The sequence below is a fragment of the Myotis lucifugus genome, unplaced genomic scaffold (genome assembly GCF_000147115.1).
Source record: "Myotis lucifugus unplaced genomic scaffold, Myoluc2.0 scaffold_17, whole genome shotgun sequence".
Taxonomy (NCBI): domain Eukaryota; kingdom Metazoa; phylum Chordata; class Mammalia; order Chiroptera; family Vespertilionidae; genus Myotis; species Myotis lucifugus.
In genome coordinates, this window is record NW_005871065.1 from 12,442,742 (window position 1) to 12,463,644 (window position 20,903).

At 40.1% G+C, this 20,903-nt stretch overlaps 1 protein-coding gene across 4 annotated transcripts in view; it reads right to left on the reverse strand.

Moving 5' to 3' along the window:
- NSMAF (neutral sphingomyelinase activation associated factor) overlaps positions 1 to 20,499 on the reverse strand; it is a 42,231-nt gene extending 21,732 nt beyond the window's left edge. For 3 of the 4 annotated variants that reach the window (XR_002828359.1, XR_002828358.1, XM_006085314.3), the window contains exons 1-18: positions 20,366 to 20,499; positions 18,918 to 18,996; positions 18,759 to 18,826; positions 18,642 to 18,678; positions 14,503 to 14,553; positions 11,845 to 11,916; positions 11,491 to 11,538; positions 11,334 to 11,386; positions 9,182 to 9,311; positions 7,255 to 7,326; positions 5,249 to 5,357; positions 4,160 to 4,336; positions 2,894 to 2,973; positions 2,246 to 2,336; positions 2,089 to 2,152; positions 926 to 977; positions 698 to 818; positions 170 to 301 (exon numbers count right to left, since the gene is read on the reverse strand). Coding sequence is in view for 2 of the 4 variants with exons in the window: in XM_006085314.3 (XP_006085376.3) it covers positions 170 to 301; positions 698 to 818; positions 926 to 977; positions 2,089 to 2,152; positions 2,246 to 2,336; positions 2,894 to 2,973; positions 4,160 to 4,336; positions 5,249 to 5,357; positions 7,255 to 7,326; positions 9,182 to 9,311; positions 11,334 to 11,386; positions 11,491 to 11,538; positions 11,845 to 11,916; positions 14,503 to 14,553; positions 18,642 to 18,678; positions 18,759 to 18,826; positions 18,918 to 18,996; positions 20,366 to 20,484 (1,555 nt within the window). In the remaining 2 variants the exon portion in view is untranslated. The remainder of the gene's footprint in view (positions 1 to 169; positions 302 to 697; positions 819 to 925; positions 978 to 2,088; positions 2,153 to 2,245; positions 2,337 to 2,893; positions 2,974 to 4,159; positions 4,337 to 5,248; positions 5,358 to 7,254; positions 7,327 to 9,181; positions 9,312 to 11,333; positions 11,387 to 11,490; positions 11,539 to 11,844; positions 11,917 to 14,502; positions 14,554 to 18,641; positions 18,679 to 18,758; positions 18,827 to 18,917; positions 18,997 to 20,365) is intronic. The other variant, XM_023750987.1, reaches the window with a different exon arrangement.
- Positions 20,500 to 20,903: the final 404 nt, after the last annotated feature.

Consider the following 20,903-nt stretch of genomic DNA (forward strand, 5'->3'; position numbering starts at 1 on the left):
AAGGACTTCCTCCTCTCTCACTTAGTATCCAATCCAGGGTCGCTGAGCCAGTAGGCACCGTTTGCTGACAGAAGTTTCTGCTGAAGGAATAAGTTTGACTGCTCTGCCCTCATTTTGTTTGTTTCGTTTTCATCAAACACTAAATGAACTTTCAATGACTATTACATACCATTATGGGCCCCAACAGCCTCGCTTCCTTTTTGCTTGTAGCCAAACACTAGGTCAATCCACTCGTGAAGGTGCTTGGACACATAATTGCTTTCCAGGGCCTCTTTGCTCTTCTGGAGAAAGTCCTCGGGACCTGGCAGATTAGACTCCGTCAAAACACGGCAGCGTCCACCTTCCTTTCTCTCACTTCTGTCCTCTACCCACAGGCACATAAAGCTTCTCGGATAGGCAGGAGGCACATATTTCTTAATGACATTTTGCCCCCATCATATAAAATATAAATTTTGTGGCGAGAAAAAGTGGCAAAATCATTTTCCCAACATTTAGGTCTCTCAAATATATGTCAATATTTTTATAGCCTAGATTCATAGAGTATTTTTTTATCTGGAATAGGACTGACATTGCCTCATTGAGGTAGAGAATGACACTGTTATTTTTCTTAAAATCTAGGCAACTAAGTAATTAATCACACTGAAACTGCACTGTCAGGGAAGGACTTTCTACAACGCCACACTGCTGAGGTACTCACTCCGTGCCCAAGGCGGAAGTTCCACATCATCCACCATCTGTCCTCCTTGTCTCTTCCCCAAATCCAACTTCAGACTATTGACTAAGAAGCTGACATCATCACCATAGAATTCTGGAATCAACTGAAGGTGCCAGGTGAAAAAAAAAAAAAAAAGGAACAGCAACAACATTTTTTAAAGCAGTTAGAAAACACTAGCCCCATGAATCATTAACTTTTTAAACCGCTTACCTCTTTAAAATCTGTGGCACCATCCAAACAATTTTTCCAAGTTTCTGCAATACTAAATATTAAAAAAAAAATTAAACTGATTTTAACTCAGGGGTATAGAAACAGCAACCACAGAGCTTTCTCTGCACCTAGGTGTTGTTCTACACTTTACCTATATTAACTCATTCTCTCGTTAACGCAATCCCCCTTTCACAGAAGAGAAAAACTCCCCAGGCTCACATGGGAGACACTGGAGTGAGCAGGGATTCAGAACAAGGCCCAGATGGAATGTCTCAAAGGCCATGCCAGGAGCCTCTGCACCCATATTGCCTCACTGAAGGACCAATGGAGGCAGGTGCTTAAACACTAGAAAATTAGCACAAGTATGTTAACAGCTCATCTCAAAAAGGAATGATAAACAAACAAGTGTAGAGCTTAAAGATTAAAAAGACACAGACCAAAGACAAATAATGAAAATTCTCTCAGTGTGGACAGATGCCAACTGAACTTTATTTTCCTCTTTATATTTTCTGATGTTTTTTTTTGGAAAGAAGTATTACTTTTATAATTAAAAAAAAGTTATTTACAGACCCACAGGGAACTGTATTCAACTCATAGCAAAATTATCAACCTATGAACCAAGCACGATTCGATTCCCGGTCAGGGCACATGCCCAGGTTGTGGGCTTGATCGCCAGGGTGGGGTGTACGGGAGGCAGCTGATCAATGATTGTCTCTCATCACTGATGTTTCTATCTCTCTCTCCCCCTTCCTCTCTGAAATCAATAAAAATATATTTTAAAAAATTATTTAGAATAATGAAATAATGTTGGAAACACTCTAAATGTCCAACAATAAACAGTTAAAATATATTCTGGCATACATTAGGATGTGATATAATATTTTAAAAAAATGAGACGTTTTAAAAAACTTCTAATAACATGGGGATAACTTCAAGATCTAATATGGATACAAAAAGTGGGACAAAAAGTGTATTTAAAATATGTTCTCACATTTACACACACACACAACTAGAAAAAGCCTGAAAGGAATAGATATAACAATTAGTGATTTTTTGCATATCTTTACATTTTTTGCCCTATATACTAGTTTTTTAAAACAAACATATTGTGCATATATAATTAGGAAGTTTAAAAAATGGTAGGTGGGGCATTTATGTCAAACCTGTTGAACATTCTATCTGCATTATCAAATCTTCCATTCTGCAGGCACAGCATATACTCTGGTGCTGGAGGGGGGAAATCGGAGGTAATGAGATACAGATTCACTGAAGAGTCCACGTGAAATAACATTGACTTGGGGTAATGATAAAGAACCTTACCAATCCTGACAAGATAAAACAGCACGTAACCTGGGGAAGAGTAGTGACTGCCATACATGAACTTTGGCTCTGGCATCTCCTGGTAGCGTTCCTATAATATGTGAGAAAAAAAGACTACTAAGTGTTGGCTATGAAAATAACAAGTGACTCATGTAGTAAAAGCCTAAAAGAAATCACGGCCTGAGTACATTATACTCCTTAATTTCTTTCTTAAAATAGGAAAAGGAAAGGTAAAAAGAGGGTGGAAAATCTGAATAAATACAGCATTCCTGTGACAAGTCTTTTGGTTTTCTTGGCGCAGTGGTAACAATGTTGGGACTGGATTGAATGGAAGATGGAAGGGATTTTATGCGTCTCTTATGCAATTTACCAGAGAGAACCCTCCATGAAAGTAAGTTAGTACACTGGTAATCAGGTCAGCCTCCTACTTCCTGAATTGTAGGCAAAAAAAAATGCAAATGGTGAGCAGCTATATTCGTGGGGGAAGGCAGCAGGCAGAGCGGCGGGAGTAAGAAAAACAAAACAAAACATGATCACTCTGGACAATGTTTGCCCTAAGCTTTGATGAAATGAGTTTCAGCTACTATAAGAATATAGGCCATGGTTCAGGAAGTTCCTTACAGACCCAGAATCCTTAAATCCACGCACCAGTAGTCTCTCCAGTCGCTCCTTATTTAGGGCCCCTACTGGTTTCCCAAGATCCCGGAAGGTTCCTGGGTTTGACAAATCTACATAAGTAAATAAATTTTAAAAAATTAATTAATTAGAATAAATAAAGCAAGCAAACCTATACTTAATAACATTACCTCCATGAACTGATTCACATGCACACATTTATTTCCACAAAATAAACAGTTTTAAAAAACTGAGACAGATCCATTAGAATTACAGTATTTCTGGTAGCTACTTATACAGCTGTAAAGGTGAGAACTTTTGAGTTTTAATTTAGCAAAATCCACTCAAGAGTGATTTCCAATTTGAAAACATCATAAATATGGATTTTTTTTAAAAAAGGCCTACTGAAACAAGCTATATTCCAAGTAAAACAAAAAATAAATAAATAAATAAAAACAAAGTTTAAAAGCCCATTATTCTTCTACTAAGATTTACTTTGTAAGTTTGAATTACAAGCATAATTTGAGAACTGGGGACCTGAATATTATCAGAGAAATAAATTATCATATTCCTAGAAAATCTGTTATCTCTTTCAAGTACAGAGTTCAATAAGTGAACTGTCCAAAGGAATTTATTGTTCACAATATATAATTTTTAAATATTAAAACATAAAATCACAATACAATCACTATTTTTGTTAAAATAATTTGAGAGAAGTACATATACCACAAAATTAAAATGGCTACCTCTCAGTAATGTAATAATTGATGATTTTTATTTCCTTTAAAAAAATATTTTAGTACATTCTAAATGTCATATAATGAATAGTTATTAGTTTGGTAATCACATTTTAATGTAAATTTTAAAATAGGATAATCTGAGACAATTTTCAAAGTGAAAAACTACAGTATTTCAAAACTTGGTATTTGTAGATAGTAATGATAATATGGCTTAAAATTATATGCATATGGGGTGGGGGTGGCTAGGGAGAGGTCAGTCGGGGAAAAGGGAGACGTATGTAATACTATATGTAATACTTTAAACAATAAAGAATTTTAAAAATTATAAGCATATTTTCTGGGCATGTCCTTTAAGAATGTGAGTACTATTTTTTGGATTAAGAAAATTAAGAGACAATGGAGAAAACATAAACACATATAACTTATATTAACATTGAAATGACAACTAGCAATCTTTAGTAATAAAGTTAAAATGGGTTCTAATCTATTCAAAGATCACATGGTAATTCTACAACAGAATATTTTTCTCTCCTTTAAGAAGTAGCTTTGAGGCATTTACCCAATTCTGAGCTGCAATAATCGCTGATGATCCACGGGAACACCGGGTACTGCGACAGGTCGTTGCAGCTGCGGTCGGCCAGGTTGTTGAGGTGCAGCAGGTACTGGTAGTTGGAGAGGTGCCCGCGCTGCCACTGCAGCGTGTAGCTCTCGGCCGTGCGCTCCGCGACGTGGTGCTCTGAGGAGGACAGGCCACAAGGTCACCACTGAAGCTGGCAGATATTGGCTAAGTTTTACGTAGCATGTAAACACTAGCTACTTTAAGTGTAGTCTTTTCAATGCATTCTTAAAAAATGTATTTTAAGAAAAATAAAAGTAGGGTACAGTTTGTTTTCGCTATAGATCTCAGAAATGGCTTCACTGTACACCAGAAGAGCAAACGAAATTAAGATGGTATTAATAAAATCCCAACATCTATTTTTAGAAATCATTCTATTCTAGTCATCTAGCAACTTTGTAAACAAGAATAATTACAGTCAGCCATACAAATTAATATATTTACGCGTGAAAAGAAAAATACAGGTGTTCCCTCTAACAAGGGTGGGAAAATTCACACTTTCCATGCAAGACTGAGGAAATATTAATTAAAAGCAAATTCAGTCCCATGGGTACTATATTAAGCCTCGAGGTTCACGTGTTTCTTTTGTGTTGTTTTCTAGGTTCGGGATTAAGGCCACAATTAATGAACCCAAACATATGACTGGAGAGTTCACTGCCTCTCACATTAAGGAACTGAATCGTGGTTTTCATAAACTAATACAAGACATGACTGGACATAGAAATAATTAAGTGGAGTCTTTATAATCCACTCAATTTGTGTGTTGTTAAAATCCAAAAAAATTTAAATATTTTTATCAAGTTTTTAAAATGCACAATGAACTATTATTACCAAAATTCAGTTATGTTTCCCTTAGTTTTTTAAAATGCCATCTTGCCAACTGTAGTTACTATGAAGAAGCAATGGGTAGAACCACAGAGAGGCGATTCTAGATCCAGCATTTTTCTTTTTCCTTCTCTTATTTCCTATCCTGGTTACTTAGGAGTTGAACTACCTTCATACGAATAGAACAATGAAGGGTGAACACCAGACCTAGATATGTGGCAATATAAAAATAGAGTTCATCTCTATCTTGAGGGTCGTAGAACTTTAGGTAGATGTCAGAACACAGGTCATCTTCTGTGCAAAACACTTCCAATCCCTATAAATTCAGAAAGAAAAGAATAAAACAAGTAGCATTTCATTAATCTTACAATTGCAATATAAGCTATACAATCACAAAAGCCTTCCAATTAAACATCTACATTTTTAACTTGTAGCTCTTGTATTCATATTCTCCAGCTTTAAATTTGATTCAGCAATGCATATGCATATAAATTTCCTGAGAACAAGACTTGTATCTTTAAATTTTGTAAATCCCTTTTAGTGTTGATTATTTTTTATTGATAATACCTTTTGTGAATTTAGTATTTTGAAATTCAAAATTGGCTGATCCATGTCTTCACACATCTTCAAAAATAAATGTTTAGCTTTCTATTATAATTAAATTATTATGCCAATCTAACAAACCGATAATTGAATAGCTATTCAACTAATAACTTGCAGTTATTTTTTTAAAAATGTTTTTATTGATTTTAGAGACAGAAGAAAGAAGAGGGAGAGGAAGAGAGAAACATTGATGAGAGACTGCCTCCTGCACGTGCCTTACTGGGGACTGAGTCAGCAACCAGGCATGTGCCCTGACTGGGAATAGAACAGGCAGGACGATGCCCACCCAACTGAGCCACACCGGGCAGGGCGACTTGCAGTAATTAAGAAAACTATGAGCTTTGTGAATGTTGTATTGATAAGCCTGAGATAGGACAGGAATAGACAAATGACAAAAGCAGACTTGTTCTTGGTTCAAATACAGGCTTTTACCATTTACTAGTTAAGGAACAGAGGAAATTAACTCTTAGAATCTCAATTTCTTTATAAAATAGGATATCATCTACTTCACAGGGACTGTCATGATAATAAAATATTGTACATAAATTGCCCAGTACACAGAAGACACTTAATGTCAATTTCTACTATTTTTCTGACTGTGTCTTTATACCCACAGGAGGAGATTTTCAATAGTATGCGTCCATAATTCTCTATTAGCACTAGAAATGAAGAGTATCCTTTTAAGTTAAATAGGTAGAAAAGGCAAATTTCACAAATATGAAACAAAAATGAGGAGCTTAATATGCAACAGTGCTTTGGTAATGCTACCTACCAGGTGACTGGTTAATCTTCAAAGAAGAACAAATGAATTTATACTGATGTCAAATTGAAACACCCTGGAATCACGCCTTATGTGGGGATTGGTTTCCAAGGTCAGCATGTAAGACTAACATAAGTATGGACATATGCCTCCCTAGGGGAATGGTAGGTTATTTTGTTCATTTCTCTCCCTTCCAAGCTGAAGGCTGAATTACTCTAAGCTAACCAAAGACACTACAGACCCACTGAAGAGTTAATTTTGTACTAGCTTCCGAATTTTACTCTGAGATCTAGCTGCTATGAGCAAACGGTGCAAGTCACACTGGATTGCTCTGCATAGATTATCCTTGCATAACCCCAGGAACTCTGAGTACACAGGAGTGAGGAACTCAAGGCAGTGCACCCCATCCCTCTTGCTCTTAGAGCCAAAAACATTCCCCACGGCAGCCTTCTTGTGAAGAGAAAGGGGTTATTCCTTTATAAATTTCTAGCTCATCCAAAAGAAAGAGCATGACCCAAAGTCCACTTACTTACAATACAGCATACTTACACTTCTCAGACAGGCCATAGGTGTTTATACATTAACTAGAGGTCCGGTGCACAAATTTGTGCACAGGTGGCATCACTTGGCCTGGCCAGTGATTGGGGCTGATCAGGACTGGCCGGCCAGGGGGAGGAACTGTGGGAGGCTGGCTGGCCGTGGGAGGTTGGCCATGGGAGTTCACTGACCACCAGGGGGCAGCTCCTGCATTGAGCCTCTGCCCAGTGTATTATTATACATTAATAATTCACTGGTTAAACTGAAACTAGGACAATCATTCACCTAGAACTGACATTCCACTTGAACTCACCAAAGGCATGAGGCCGTGCCTCCTTTTGTAAATGCGGCAGACGTCTTGGAGTGTGATCTGGACCACAGGTTTCTGTAAAAGTAAAAAGACTATCTCAAAGGTCAACATTCTGACACAATTAGAAGTTGATCTTTAGTATCAGAAAGCGGAATCAAATGACCAAGACTTGCCTTCCTGATGTGTTACAAGGTGAACAACTGGAAAGGGAGATCTTAAACGAGGCGTATCTGGTTTAACACTCCAGCCTGCCCTTTTTTGCTTTGTGACCTTGGACAAGTCTCCCTACCTCCATTCGGCACCAAAAATATGGTAATTCGTCCATCTTTCAGGTTATCGCAAGGTGATTAAGTGTTATAAAATGCTAAAGGATTGGTCTAGAGCCTGGCTGGTGTGGCTCAGTGGTTGAGCATCCACCCATGAACCAAGAGGTCACTAGTTCGATTCCCAGTCAGAACACATGCCTGGGTTGCGGGCTCAATCCCCAGGAAGGGGGTGTGCAGGAGGCAGCCAACTGATTATGTTTTTCTCTCATCAATATTTCTCTCTATCCCTCTCCCTTCCTCACTCTCTAAAAATCAATAAAAACATTTTTTAAAAGGAGGATTGGTTATAGATAACCTCTCGGGAATTTTGCTATTCTTTTATAGGGCAATGGTTTCCTTAGTCCTCACTCATCTTATTTTAGAATCTTGTCTTTTGTCTCCTTAAAAACTATAGTGTATTAAGGCTCACAAACAATTATAGTATAAAGCAGGGCTTCAAAACTTTTTCTTTCATAAGGAGGGTAATTTTCTTGCTTCTTTAAAACCTTAAAATGCTAGTAAGAGATGAATGAGGTTAGAAAGGGCAATGAGATTGGGTAAAAGGTGACAAGTTTCTTTTCCTATTTCTGAGTGGAAGGGATCAATGCTCATACTATGAATCCTGAAGCTATGGCACATACTCATATTTTTCCAAAAGCTTTTGACCCTGAGCTATGATAATAGTAGTGGGTAAGCCAATTTTATTGCATGGCTAGAGAATGCCCATCAGCAATGAGTACTGCTTCTATTGGAGGGTTTGGCAAGCGTGCCCCACCACCTGGTGGACAGAATTATTACAGCATTATCTTTCACTTAGAAAAGTATTAGAAGTTTCAGTGCCATATAATGACTGACCAGCCTGGAGTATTTCCAGAGTATAGCCTGTGGCAGGAGACACTCCTGTTCTTTAAACTTCCCTGCTAAATGGTCCAATGGCACCATTAGAGCATATTAGGATTTCTGTTCCTTCAGTGAGCCACTCCCAAAAGGGGCTAGATCTAGATAAAGCAACCCATCTCTATAACATGTAGTGCGGAGATCTGCATTATTTTCGCTTATCGGCCTAGGAAGTCTAACGTCGCTGTGAAAGGGAGACTAGTTCCACCGCCACAGAGGCGCCCTGCAGCTGCCCCCTGAGCATCGCTGTGTGCGCCTGCTCTGGCGGGGCCAGGACCATTCCCACTGCCTTTTTGGGAAAGATTCAGATTTCCTGACTTGGTAATAAAGGAAAAACAAGAAGTACCAACACAGGCATATATGTAAGCAGATATACAGAAAACATTTCTTCTTAATCTTAATGTATTTCATTTGTCTCCTGCAGAAGTGCCTCCGAGTAGAAAGGTAGAATGCTCTCATGACCCTCTATTAAAGTCGGAGGAGCAGGGTTTCTTTTCACAGCACTGAGAGCAAGTGACCCCGAAAGGAAAACAGATCAGAAGAGCTCACACCCAGATTCCTCAGGGAGCCTGTTACAGACACAGGCGGGGGAGGGGCCGGGGAGGTCATTCTGATCCTCACCAAAATGTGAGAACACTGTGATGGTGAGGTCAAGTTCACAGGAAAGAGCGTAAGGTGAAGGGCCCAGTGCTAACGGGGTCTCCACCTGCACTGCAGTCGTCACGTACCGGGTACCCATTGAGGGGCTGAAAATACAGGGTGGTGTCAGTGATGCACACATGTCCGGGGTTTGTCACCAGAGGGGTCACCATTTCTGCTTTGCATTCCATGTGCAGCTTTTCAGAAACACTTTGGAACCTGATAATTTCAGCAAAAGCAAAAAAAAAAAAAAGGAATCAGAAATCGATCTACTTTCTAGGTTTAACTTTACCTAAGAGAGTTACAGTGTGACTTTGCATAAGATTTGTCTAAATACCGACTTTCTACAAAATAAATGGTAATATAAATCAGTACTGCTTCTACTGGAGGGTTTGGTGAGCATCACAAAAATCGGTCACAAATAAAACTGACATTCTTTTAAATGGTATAATGAAAATTCAATTTTTAAAAAACAGGTGAGGTTATGTACTGCAGAAGGAAAGACAGAGAAATGAAGCCAAATAACCCATAAGCTTAAAATAAACTGACGTAGAAACTACTCTTAAATTACCAACATTTTCTATTTTTTCTGTCATTAAGGCCTACTTTCATAGTCATATAGGCCATTTTTGAATAGGTAGCATTTATTTCACACTACACTTCATAAGACTATGAATACACAATTACAATAACGTGAATGTCAGTTCTGAAGTCCAGCTGACCCATGATCAACACAGTTTGAACTACAAGGATCCACTTAACTAATGATTTTTTTCAATAAATACTGTAAATGTGTTTTCTCTTCCTTATGATTTTATTAATAACACTTTCTTTTCTCTAGCTTACTTTATTGTGTAGTATATAATACATATAACGTACAAAATATGCATTAATCGACTTCATGTGATCAGTAAGGCTTTGGGTCAACAGTAGCTATGAGTAGTTAAGTTTTGACTATGCGGGGGTTGTCACCCCTAACTCCCACATTGTTAAGGGTCAACTGTACATTCTTTTGTGGATTTACTACAGTAAAACTAATCAAATAAAGATGATTTCTCGACTAGCCCACTGTCAATTATTTAGACAGTCAAATAGAGAATAGGTTAGGATTAAAGTATAACTGTTTTCAGAAAATACACTGTACACTTAGAAAAGCTAAGAGAATCAATAATAATTTTAAAAACCCACATTAGACCAATAAAAATGTAGTCTCTTGGGCCCCATAGGATACCTCTGCAAGGTACCTATCACAATTTGAAGGCCAAGAAAGACTTTCTGGAAACACTGACAGATAAGCTAAAATCAGAAGAATCAGAAAGAGTTAGCCAGGTGCAAAAGAGCTGAGTACTCTTAGCGGAGGGAACACGCACTAAGTCCCGGAGGGGAGAGACCATGTGGCTCACTCAGGGACTGCATGCACTGCAGAGCTGGAGCATGGAACCCAAGAGCAAGCAGTGACTGGAAGTCGTGAACAAGGACTAGAACATAAGTGGACTGTGCGCCAACTAAGATTAAGATTTTACCCTGAAGGCAATGGGCAGTCTTGAAGAGTTTAAACAAACCAGTGATACAATTAAGTACATTCTTTAGAAATAACATATATTCTATTTATTTATTTAACTTATTATTTTTTGTTAATTGTCACCCAAGGACATTTTTCCATGGATATTTAGAGAGTGGAGGGGAGGAAGAGAGACAGAGAGAAACATCGATGGAAGAGAGGTGCATCATCGATTGGTTGCTGCCCCCAGTGGCCTGCAACCGAGGCACATGCCCTTGACCGGAATCAAACCTGAGACACTTCAGTCCATGGGCTGATGCTCTATCCACTGAGCAAAACCGGCTGGGGCAGAAGAACATATTTTAAAAGTACAATAGGTACCGTGGGGAAAAGGGGATTGGAGAAGGGAAGACTGGTGTCAGGCAGACAGGCTAGAAGCTGTCACAGTGTTCGGAGTGGGAGGTGATGGTGGCCTGGACTGAGGCAGTAACAGTGGGAAAAGGCAAGCTGACAGACAGGATGTTAGGTCACCTACTGGCCTTTCTGACTGACAGGTGCCAGGATGGAGAGAGTGGAGGAAGCCCCTGACCCGGCTCCTGCACTGAGGTGGGCCATTCCCTCAGATAAGCAGGTGTGGGGTGAGGAGGATGACAGCATCAGTGTGGCCATGCTGAGCGAGGCAAACAGATGAAGATGTCCACTGCTTTTATAACCAGTAAGCAAAATCATTAAACACTTACCTGTTCTTGTCAAATGATGTTCTCGCCAAGCGTGACTGCAAAATAGCTGTTATCTATGAAAACAGAACCATTTATAAAGTATGGATATAAGTATTTATAAGTAAAAATCAATACAAGTTAATTCATAATAAAGATACAGATCTTCAGAAACTCTTACCATAGCAGTTTGGTCCCCTAGTTTGTCAAGGCAGGATGCTCTGTGAAGCTACAATATTATAAATATACATGAATTTATTTTTTCTCTCAGACGATATAAAGATATTTTCTTAGAAGCAATGAAATAACAGCAAGCATTCTGTTACTTAGTAACAGTTAAGATCGCTTCTGATGTATGTATGGCTTCTTCCTAATATACAGTTTTCAAATTCAACATCATCAAGTAAATCTGATTCATGTTTATAAAAGAGATTAGGGTTTCAGTAAGATGTATACATATAAAATTTTTAAGTTTCTGCCTGAGTTTGTTTTGAATTCTCAGCCCAGTAAATGCCTGAGTTAGGCACTGGCTTACCTGAAGCAACGTCTCCACAACATCTTCCACTTTCCCTGAAACATCCAATTCAAAGACATATTCCATTCTGCCCTACCAAGAAGAGAAAGGGATAAAAACAGAGGAAGAGATGAAGCATGTCCAACCCTCGCGTGAAGAGCATTTGCAAATCCCTGGCTGAAGGCCACATGCATCCGCCTGGTGTGTCCTCCCTCACGCCACCCAGAATGAGAGCTCCGGGGAGCAGGGCCCATCGGATTTACTGCTCTATTTATTCTGCACTTGCTTCTGCTAACTTTGGGCTTAGTTTGCTGTTCTTTTTTTTAGTTCCTTGAGGTATACAGTTAGATTTGAACATTTGAGATCCTTCTTTTTTAATGTAGGTGCTTATCACTATAAACTTCCCTCTTAGTACTGCTTTTGCTGCATCCTGTAAGTTTTGATATGTTGTCTTTTTGTTTGTCTTGTGATATTTTTAAATTTCCCTTTACATTTCTCCGTTGACTCACTGGTTGCTCAAGAGCGCCAATTTCCACATACTTGTGAATTTGCCTTCTGCTATGGATTTCTAGTTTTGCTTCATTGTGGATGCAAAAGATACTTGGTATGAGTTCAATCTTCTTAAATTCATTAAAACTTGTTTCGGCCCTGGCCAGGGCGGCTAGTTGGTTAGGCATTGTTCCATGCACTGAAACGTTGCCGGTTTGATTCCAGGTCAGGGCACATGTCCAGGTTGAGGGATCAGTCCCCAGTGGGGGATGTGCAGGAGGCAGCAGATCAATGTTGTGCTCTTGCATCAGTGTTTCTCTCTCTTCCCCTCTCTCTAAAAATCAACAGAAAACTTGTATTGTGACCTAACATGTGATCAACCCCGAAGCATGTTCCACGTGTACTTAAGCATGTGTATTCTGGTGCTGGTGGGAAGAATGTTCTCTATGTGTCTGTTAGGCTCATTTGGCTGATAGTGTTGAGTCCTCCGTTTCCTCATTCATCTTCTATCGGGATGTTCTATCCATTATTGAAGTGGGGCATGAAGTCTACTATGACTGTGTTGCCGTCAATGCCTCCCTCCAATTCTGTCAATGTTGGCTTCATATGTGTGGGTGCACATATTGAGGTGGGATGCCTATATGTTGTGATGGTTAATTCTGTGTGTCCCATGCTCTCCTTTTGCCTTGCCCCTGAGGGAGAGTCTGCTTCGCTGCACAGGCCTCTGTGTGCTGACCTCAGGGCCTCGGGGGCAGCAGCGTGATGCCCCACGCACTCTTGCTTTCAGTGGTTCCAGGCTGGGTACTGTCAATGCTCCAAGGCAGGCAAGACAGAAGCCAGTCCCTCAGGCAGCTGCCCCCGAAGTCAGAACAGTGGACATATGGTCCAGGGTTGTCGTTCCCTCCCCAGGAGAAGGCGGGAGCTGGGCGTTGCCTCTCAGTCCCATGGCACTGTGCTGGGGGCGCTACCAATTTTCCTGCCAGCTTCAGTGAGGCTGACCTGTGGTGCAGCAGGCTCTTCATTGGTTTTGAGTTGCTCATGAAGGGAACTGGTCCGTGTATGGTTGTTGAAGTCTCTCCATGACAGGAATAAGGGTCTGGGGCTTCCTACCCGACATCACCGTTGATGTCACTACCTCCCCCCTTTTTTAAATCTGAGGATCCTTGGCTTTCTAATTCACATCGGAATAAAAGACTTCTTTGCTTCAACCTCACTCATTTCCTTTGACCTAATTTTTCCACAGCCGGAGTGCAGCTTTGCACAACAAGGTGGCTATCAGGAGAGCCTTCAGAGGGGGAGCACCCCAGGCAGTGGTTCTCAACTTGGGAGGGGGGCGTGTGGTGCCACACACAATGGGGGAAACAGTGTATTAGGGCTTTCCGTGGGTGGGAATAGGCTGTATGAGGGACAGCCCCACCCAATAAAGCACTATCCTGCCCAAAATGCCAACAGCACCACCTCATTACATCTCAGTATTTGTAGTTTTGGACTAACTGGTGCATGAACTACTCCTTGTTTATAAAACCCAAAGGCCACCACATACGTAGCTCATGCATCCCACAGGCTGCTGGCTGAGAAACTGCGGGCTGGCCTGAACTGGCCTGAGATCAGCCTGTGTTTGCCCAGAGAGGGCGACTTTTCCTAATTCACAGAGGTGTCAGCATAAGGAGCACTGGCCCTGACGCCAGGTCCTGGTAAAATTATCCCTTTACTATACATTAAGCTGCATCATAAGGAATGAAATAAAACACAGAATGGTTAAATGTAATTTCTAAGCTTACTTAACAGATACTGTATTCAAGTCTACTCATAGCTTCCACCCAATTAAGAGAATTTATAAATTATTACTGAGCTCTCAAATAAGGGTATTAAAACCCATATTTCTCAAAAAATAAATTCTCACCAATATGCAGTAATCTTAAAAATGATGTATGTTTGATTTCAATTTCTATTCTAATAACCTAAGCTCTTTTTTATCTATTAAATACTTTTTTAAGTCAAAAAGTTCATTGAAATCTCTTGGACTAAAATCTGTGATTCTCTTGGGTAATTTTGTCATAACTGTGAGGTGACAAGCTTTGAAATACCCATTATTATTATATTTTAATAAAGATGTTAACAGAGTTACAAAACCTTATTGTTCAAAAGCACTATATTAATTCCTGGGAATAAATAAAAAGCTTTACTTACTCTTTCTATTTTATATGGTGCAACAATGTTGTGTTCTTTAATGAAATATACCTGAGAAAATCAAATCAATATTTGTAAAATAAAATTTTTCATAGTCATACATTACTATAAATTCAATTATGAACTGAATTTAAATCATTGTTACACAATCTCCACTTTCCAAAATCACTTACATTAATATCAGTGCAGTTTTAAGATTCTGATGTTAAAATAACAAATATTAAATTAAAAAGAAATGCATCAAGGCAACAAGGCATCACTGGTACCAAGTAACCAAGCAGACAGGTGAAGGAAGTTACCGGTTTTCTAAAAAAAACAACGGGTAAAACAAATCACTGGGCATGAAATACATTCATTACCACCAAGAAACTTGTCTTCCCTGGAGGCGATCTGGTCGCACCGTGTTCTTACCGGCCACCTGTCCTTACCCTGCATGTTAGTAACTGTGTCAAACAAGCAACACCATCTGCCAGATCCAGCAATGTCCTCACACGGGTACCTCTCTGCCTGCCTTCTCTCCTGCTGGGGAGGAGGGTCTGCCGGCTCCCAGACCAGGCACCCTCCTAGGGCCAGATATGAACCCCCCCCCAACCCAGCAGCCATTCACTTTGCTCCCGTGATGATACACTGCACTCTCTCCCATTGGAAACAAACCACAGTAAAAAAAAAGCCTCTCCAGGGGGTCACATCCCCTTGCCATGTCTCCATTCCTTTCTGTGGTAAAACTCTATACAAGAGCCACTTCACTTTCTCTTGGGCCCAGGACAGGTTTCCACCCGGACCATGTGACTGAGAACATTCCTGGAAGGTCACAGAAGATGCACAAAATCTCCACGTCACCAAATCCAGCGAGCGTCCCTCCGCAGGGCGCCCTGGACCAGCTTCCCAGAGCATGTGACAGAGCTGATGGCTCTTCCCTGGCGCAGCTGCACTTGGCTCCCCAGGCACCTGCTCCTGGTTCTCCCGACCTCACCCGCTGCTCCTTTGGTCTTCCTTCTGATCCTGCGTGTTCTTTCTCTCTCTCTCTCTCTCTCCCCTGCCTCTGAGGTTACAGAGAGCGGCAGGGCCTTCCCAGGCCTCTCTGCCCACACTTGTCTCTGGGAAACCTCATCCAGTCCCAGGGCTTAGAAAGGAATCTGGAACCTGCTGACCTCCAGCTTCTCTGAAGCCCAGACCGGTGCTTCCACTAGTAAATGCTGCCAGACTTCTCCTCTGAGAGGTCACATTCCAAGCAAAGCTGCTCCTTCACCACAACAAAGGGCACGACCACCCACCTCGCCAGTCATTCCTGACGATTCTCCTCTCACTTGCAACTAGCCCAGCGCACACCTGTTAGTTTTTTCTTCAGATCTGACCACCTCGCCCTTCTTCTGCTACCATCCTGCTCTAAAACGCCGGGTTTCTGACACCAATGGGTCTCCTTGCTTCACACACACTCGCCCCAACAGCATATCCTCCAGCTGGCCTCCAGAGAGATCTACACACACACACAAGTCAGATCGCGTCCCTCCTCTGTCTAGGGACTTTTCTTTGGTGTTTCAGTCTAACTCCTGACTGGCCCCAAGGCCCTCCGTGACCTGGTCTCTGCCACTGCTTTCACCTCCCTTCCCAGCACTCTGACTCCCACGGTCCAGGCTGCACCCACACCCTCACTGCGCCTCCCAGCTGCCGCCTCCCAGCTGCCGGAGACATTCACATCTCAGGGCCTCTCCCAGGCTACTCTCTGCCCCCAAACACCATTTCTTATGATGGTCGCAGGGCTCGCTCCCTCACGCCTTCTGAGAGGAGGGACCTTCTCATCTAGGCATCCCTGACCATTCTATCCAGAGGAGCACGTGTCCCTTGTCATATTCTATCCCTTTGTCCCGTTTTCATTTTCTTCATGACATGTATCGCTGCCTGACATTATAGAAGATAATTGATTCTTGTCTGTTTTCCCTCATGAAAAGTAAAATCCAAGGGGAGAGGAGCTCCAGATATTTTGTTCTTCCCTATATCTCTAAAACCTTGAGTATGACACTAACAGGGTGCATGAATTACAACTATTATTCACACACACACCCTCTTTATTCTGCCAGTAAGAGAACATTTGGAAGCCAAACTCTCTAAATCCAAGGGACCTAACATACAGTCACCCCCTCTTTCCAAGGTTTCACTTTCCGCGGTTTCAATGACCTGCAGTCAACCTTGGCCTGAAAATATTAAATGGAAAATAAACAATTCATAAGTTTAGAATGTGTGCTGTTTTAAGGAGCATTATGAAACCTCACACCCTCCTGCTCCACACCATTCAGACGTGAATGGCCCCTTGGTCCAGTATAGCCACGCGGTACATGCTGCCCACCCTTAGGCACCAAGTAGCTTCCTCGGTTATCAGAAAACTGTCGTGGAATTCAAGTGCTTGTGCTCAAGTCACCCTTATTTCACTTACTAATGGCCCCAAAGCACAAGAGCAGCGATGCTGACAATTCAGAGATGCCAAATGAAGCTGTAAAGTTTCTTTAAGTGCAAGCATATGATGCATAGAAAAAAATACGGCATATGTAGGGTTCAGTACTATCTGCTGTTTCGGGCATCCACAGGGGGTCTTGGAATGTATCCCTCACAGATAAGGGGAGACTATTGTGTTCCTGAAACATTGTGACCTAATAAATAATAAAAAACATAAAAGTTATATTTCTAGGTTGTGTACTTAACCAGGAAGCTTTAAATGATACTTGAGAGAGTAGCTTGTGCCTAGTCACCCCCTAGTGTTAAGCTGATTTTGAGTTTGTTTAATATAAGACCTTTTCTACAAACTATTAAAAATAGGTGGAAGGATTTGGGGGCTTTATTTCTAAGCCCAGTTATTAAAATTTTACCAAAATGTGTATTTTTTTCTAGCGGAAACCAAGAAAGTACTTCTTCCTTTTGAGATACAGACCTTCTAGAATAAGGCAAAGATGCAGAATGATACTGTAGAAGTAAGGAGAGCACAGGGGCAGCCCAGAATTAATAATAATGGTGTTCCTTCCCCAGAGTAATAGATGGCTGTAACTGTTTTTCATATATGCCAGTTACAAAGCATAAAGTCCAAGGTAGCCTGTGAAATGTTTTCTTCCTTGAAATCAATGGAATCATGGATACAGATACAGAAAATCACATAATCTGATATCTCCCAGCTTTTATAACTGACTCGTCAGTAGACATGAAAAAGTGTTCCATGATCAAAGGTTCTGGCGATGTGAAAACCGCTGGGAGCACCCTCTGCCCCTAACCATTCGCCTCCTGGACTCTCAATGCACTCCTGTATGTTAAGGCTTTTGAGTCAAGTCCCGAGTCTGTGTGTCTTTGTTCCCACAGCGTTTCCTACACTTACTTGATCACAGAAAGATTTTTCTTTGAACACTTCAAGGAACTAGGGCTCTCACTGATAGTTGAGGCAACATTGATCTCCTCTAACCCTTTCATTTTAAAGATGAAGGTGAAGTCAGAGGCAAAGGAAAGTGGTAGACGATCTCTACTCCATTCTTATTTCCAATTTTTCAAATATCTACAGACAAATTAAGTATATAACAGGAGAAGAGCCCTGTTTCACTTTATTTCTGTATTGCCAGTATTAGACACAGTGCTGAGTGCATAAATGCATATCAAGTGACTTTGGAATGAATAGCAAGTCATGACCCCAAGCGTCATAATTATACAAGGTTACACATCCCGAGTCACTGCCTTGGCTGCCAGCGTGCCTCAGGCTGAGATCATGTAAGTGGTGTGCTGGCCTCCACCTTCTCAATGACGAGGAGGCCATAGGAGGAACCACAGTCCTTTCATTTCAACCCTCAAACATGGCCAGGACTCCTAAAGATGAAACCACAAGCCTGCAGGCTATCACACACTTAGTAAACATTAAGGATCTCATTAGGGATCACATCTTTTAAAATATATATTTCTCAATGATTATTCAAAAGCATTCAAACATTTATTCCAACGACCTCCATTTGAGATTCCTACAAATAATTTAATTATGCTTAAGCCCACATGTGCGTGTGCGCGCTTGCACGCACACACGTACACACACAGTCACACACACACACACACACACACACACAAGCAAAGTGTTCATTCAGATTAGAACAAAACATTTACTATGTTACTCTTACCTGACTGAAAATGAGTGAAATCCCCCCCGATTTTGCCCTAAAATGCAGATAAAAGTTATTAAACATATATACTGTTTTGGCAGACATGAAATCAAACAGTTAGTGATGATGACATACTTTGCAAAATGTCTATTGGTTCCATTTTCTCCATGTTTTCCTATTTTTATACAATCTCTCAAAGGAATCTGGATAAAATCGAGAGAGAAATGTAAAAATAAGCAAAGGTAACATATACACAAAGAATAGAAATGTCTCTATGTTTTACAATGCATTTACCTTAATGATGGGCTGGGATATCGCATCTGGTTCAAAAATAACAGATTTTGAACATATTTTTAAGGAGCCTCTGACTCTCCTAGAGATAAAAGTACAAAGGATTACTATTAGTGAACATTAACAAAAGTCACAAAAGAATCATAATACATTTTAAGGAGAGAGTAGTTGGCTAAAGCATCAACTAATAAAAGATCAACAACAAAATTAAAGAGAAGGGTATGAAAGGTTGAAAAATATAGCAAAATAATTGTCCTCATCTCCTAGAGGTTAACAAAACCTGCATGTATTCTAATTTTGGTGAGCTCTGTCACATGCACTTCATTTGTATGATGTCATTTGGAATTCACAACTACACTGAAAGGAAATGAGGATCAGAAAACTGATCCCTAAGACACACTGATTCTACCCTGTCTCTAGTAAATCCTTTTGACTTTTAATTCCCTATATCTAAAAGAACTATTCAGAAGGCAACACTAAATATATAAAATTGACCATGTAAGAGATTTTTTTTACTTATCATAATGGAAAAATTATAAACAGTTTGAATTTATCTCATAAAGTGCTTTTAATGGTGACTTTGGGATATGTAGGAATTCAGGAAAAAATTTGATCCATAATTATAAGCAATTTTAAGGACTATCAAGAATGCTTCAGAGGCAGTGCACATGTACTCCATATCAGGAGGCTCGGTGGGTTCAGGTGATGTCAACCTTGACGTATCCACTATAAAATTTCTCAGCAGCTTTTCACCTGCTGGTTTAGCAGCCATTGAAGATTCTGTCTATATCAGCAGTTAGCAAACGTTTTCTATGAAGAGCCAGATAGTAAATATTTTTTTCCTTTGCAGGCCATATGCATTCAACTCTCACAGCATTCAACTCTGCTATTGTAGAGGAAACCAACCACACACAATACATAAACAAATGAGTGTGTGTGTGTCTCAATAAAACTTTTACAAAATAAATGTTTTTACCTAAGAGCTGTAATTTGCATCTACCTAATGAATGTATCTCCATTACTCATTGGAGATTGAAATTTTTATCATTCCTCTGTGTTTATTATCCAGAATTTCTTAAAGAACATTTTTAAAATTGAAGGTACTGATTTTTATACCATTCTGTGTTTTATGATCATTACTTTATAACACCATAACCCAAATAATTGAGTGTATAAGTACAAAAGGGATCAAGAAAAAAGTGATGGAATGAATCAGAGCCCTAGCCAGTTGATCTGAGGTACTCACAACCTTGAAGGAATTAGTACACACTGATTCTTAGCTTTAGAAAATATTCGAAGTGTGACAACAACTTATAAACCCCCCTCTTCTCATTATGTTCCCAATACGAACGAAGGGATGAAAAAAACCTCCATGATCATACATTTAATTTTAAAAACATCAGACAACAGAAAGGTTTGTTAATCCATAGAGATACCAAAATCTTCCTTACCTTTCCTTCTGACTGCCCTTATGCTGAATATGATGAGCTGTATGCTGCTCGAAGAAGTATTCCTCCAAGTTAAGAAGGAGCAAGGAAAACCTAGATTGAGGGGCAGGAAGATACCTCATGTTTATTTTTTTTTTTAAGTATAAGAAAGCAGAATATTTAAAGCATCCATTGCCAAAGCGCTTTTCCATTTATTAAATCAGCAAATGCTTATTAAGGGTAGATTATATGCCAGACATTCCTCGCTATCCAGTAGGGAGGAGACAACACACAGACCAACTGGCTATGCCATAAATAAATAAATAAATAAATAAATAAATAAATAAATAAATATTTTACCAGGCAGATTTACTTTTTCTTTAGAAAAACCCAAAATTTCATGACATAAAATTTATTCTTGCCTGAAAAAACTTGGAGCTTTCCCACCTGAGGAGTTTTGATCCTGTTTCCCCATTTCTTCCCCACCACACAGAAACCCTCAAACATTAAGACTTGTGATTAGATGAATTTATCCTGCTACTCCTACAATAGCCCCTGTAAT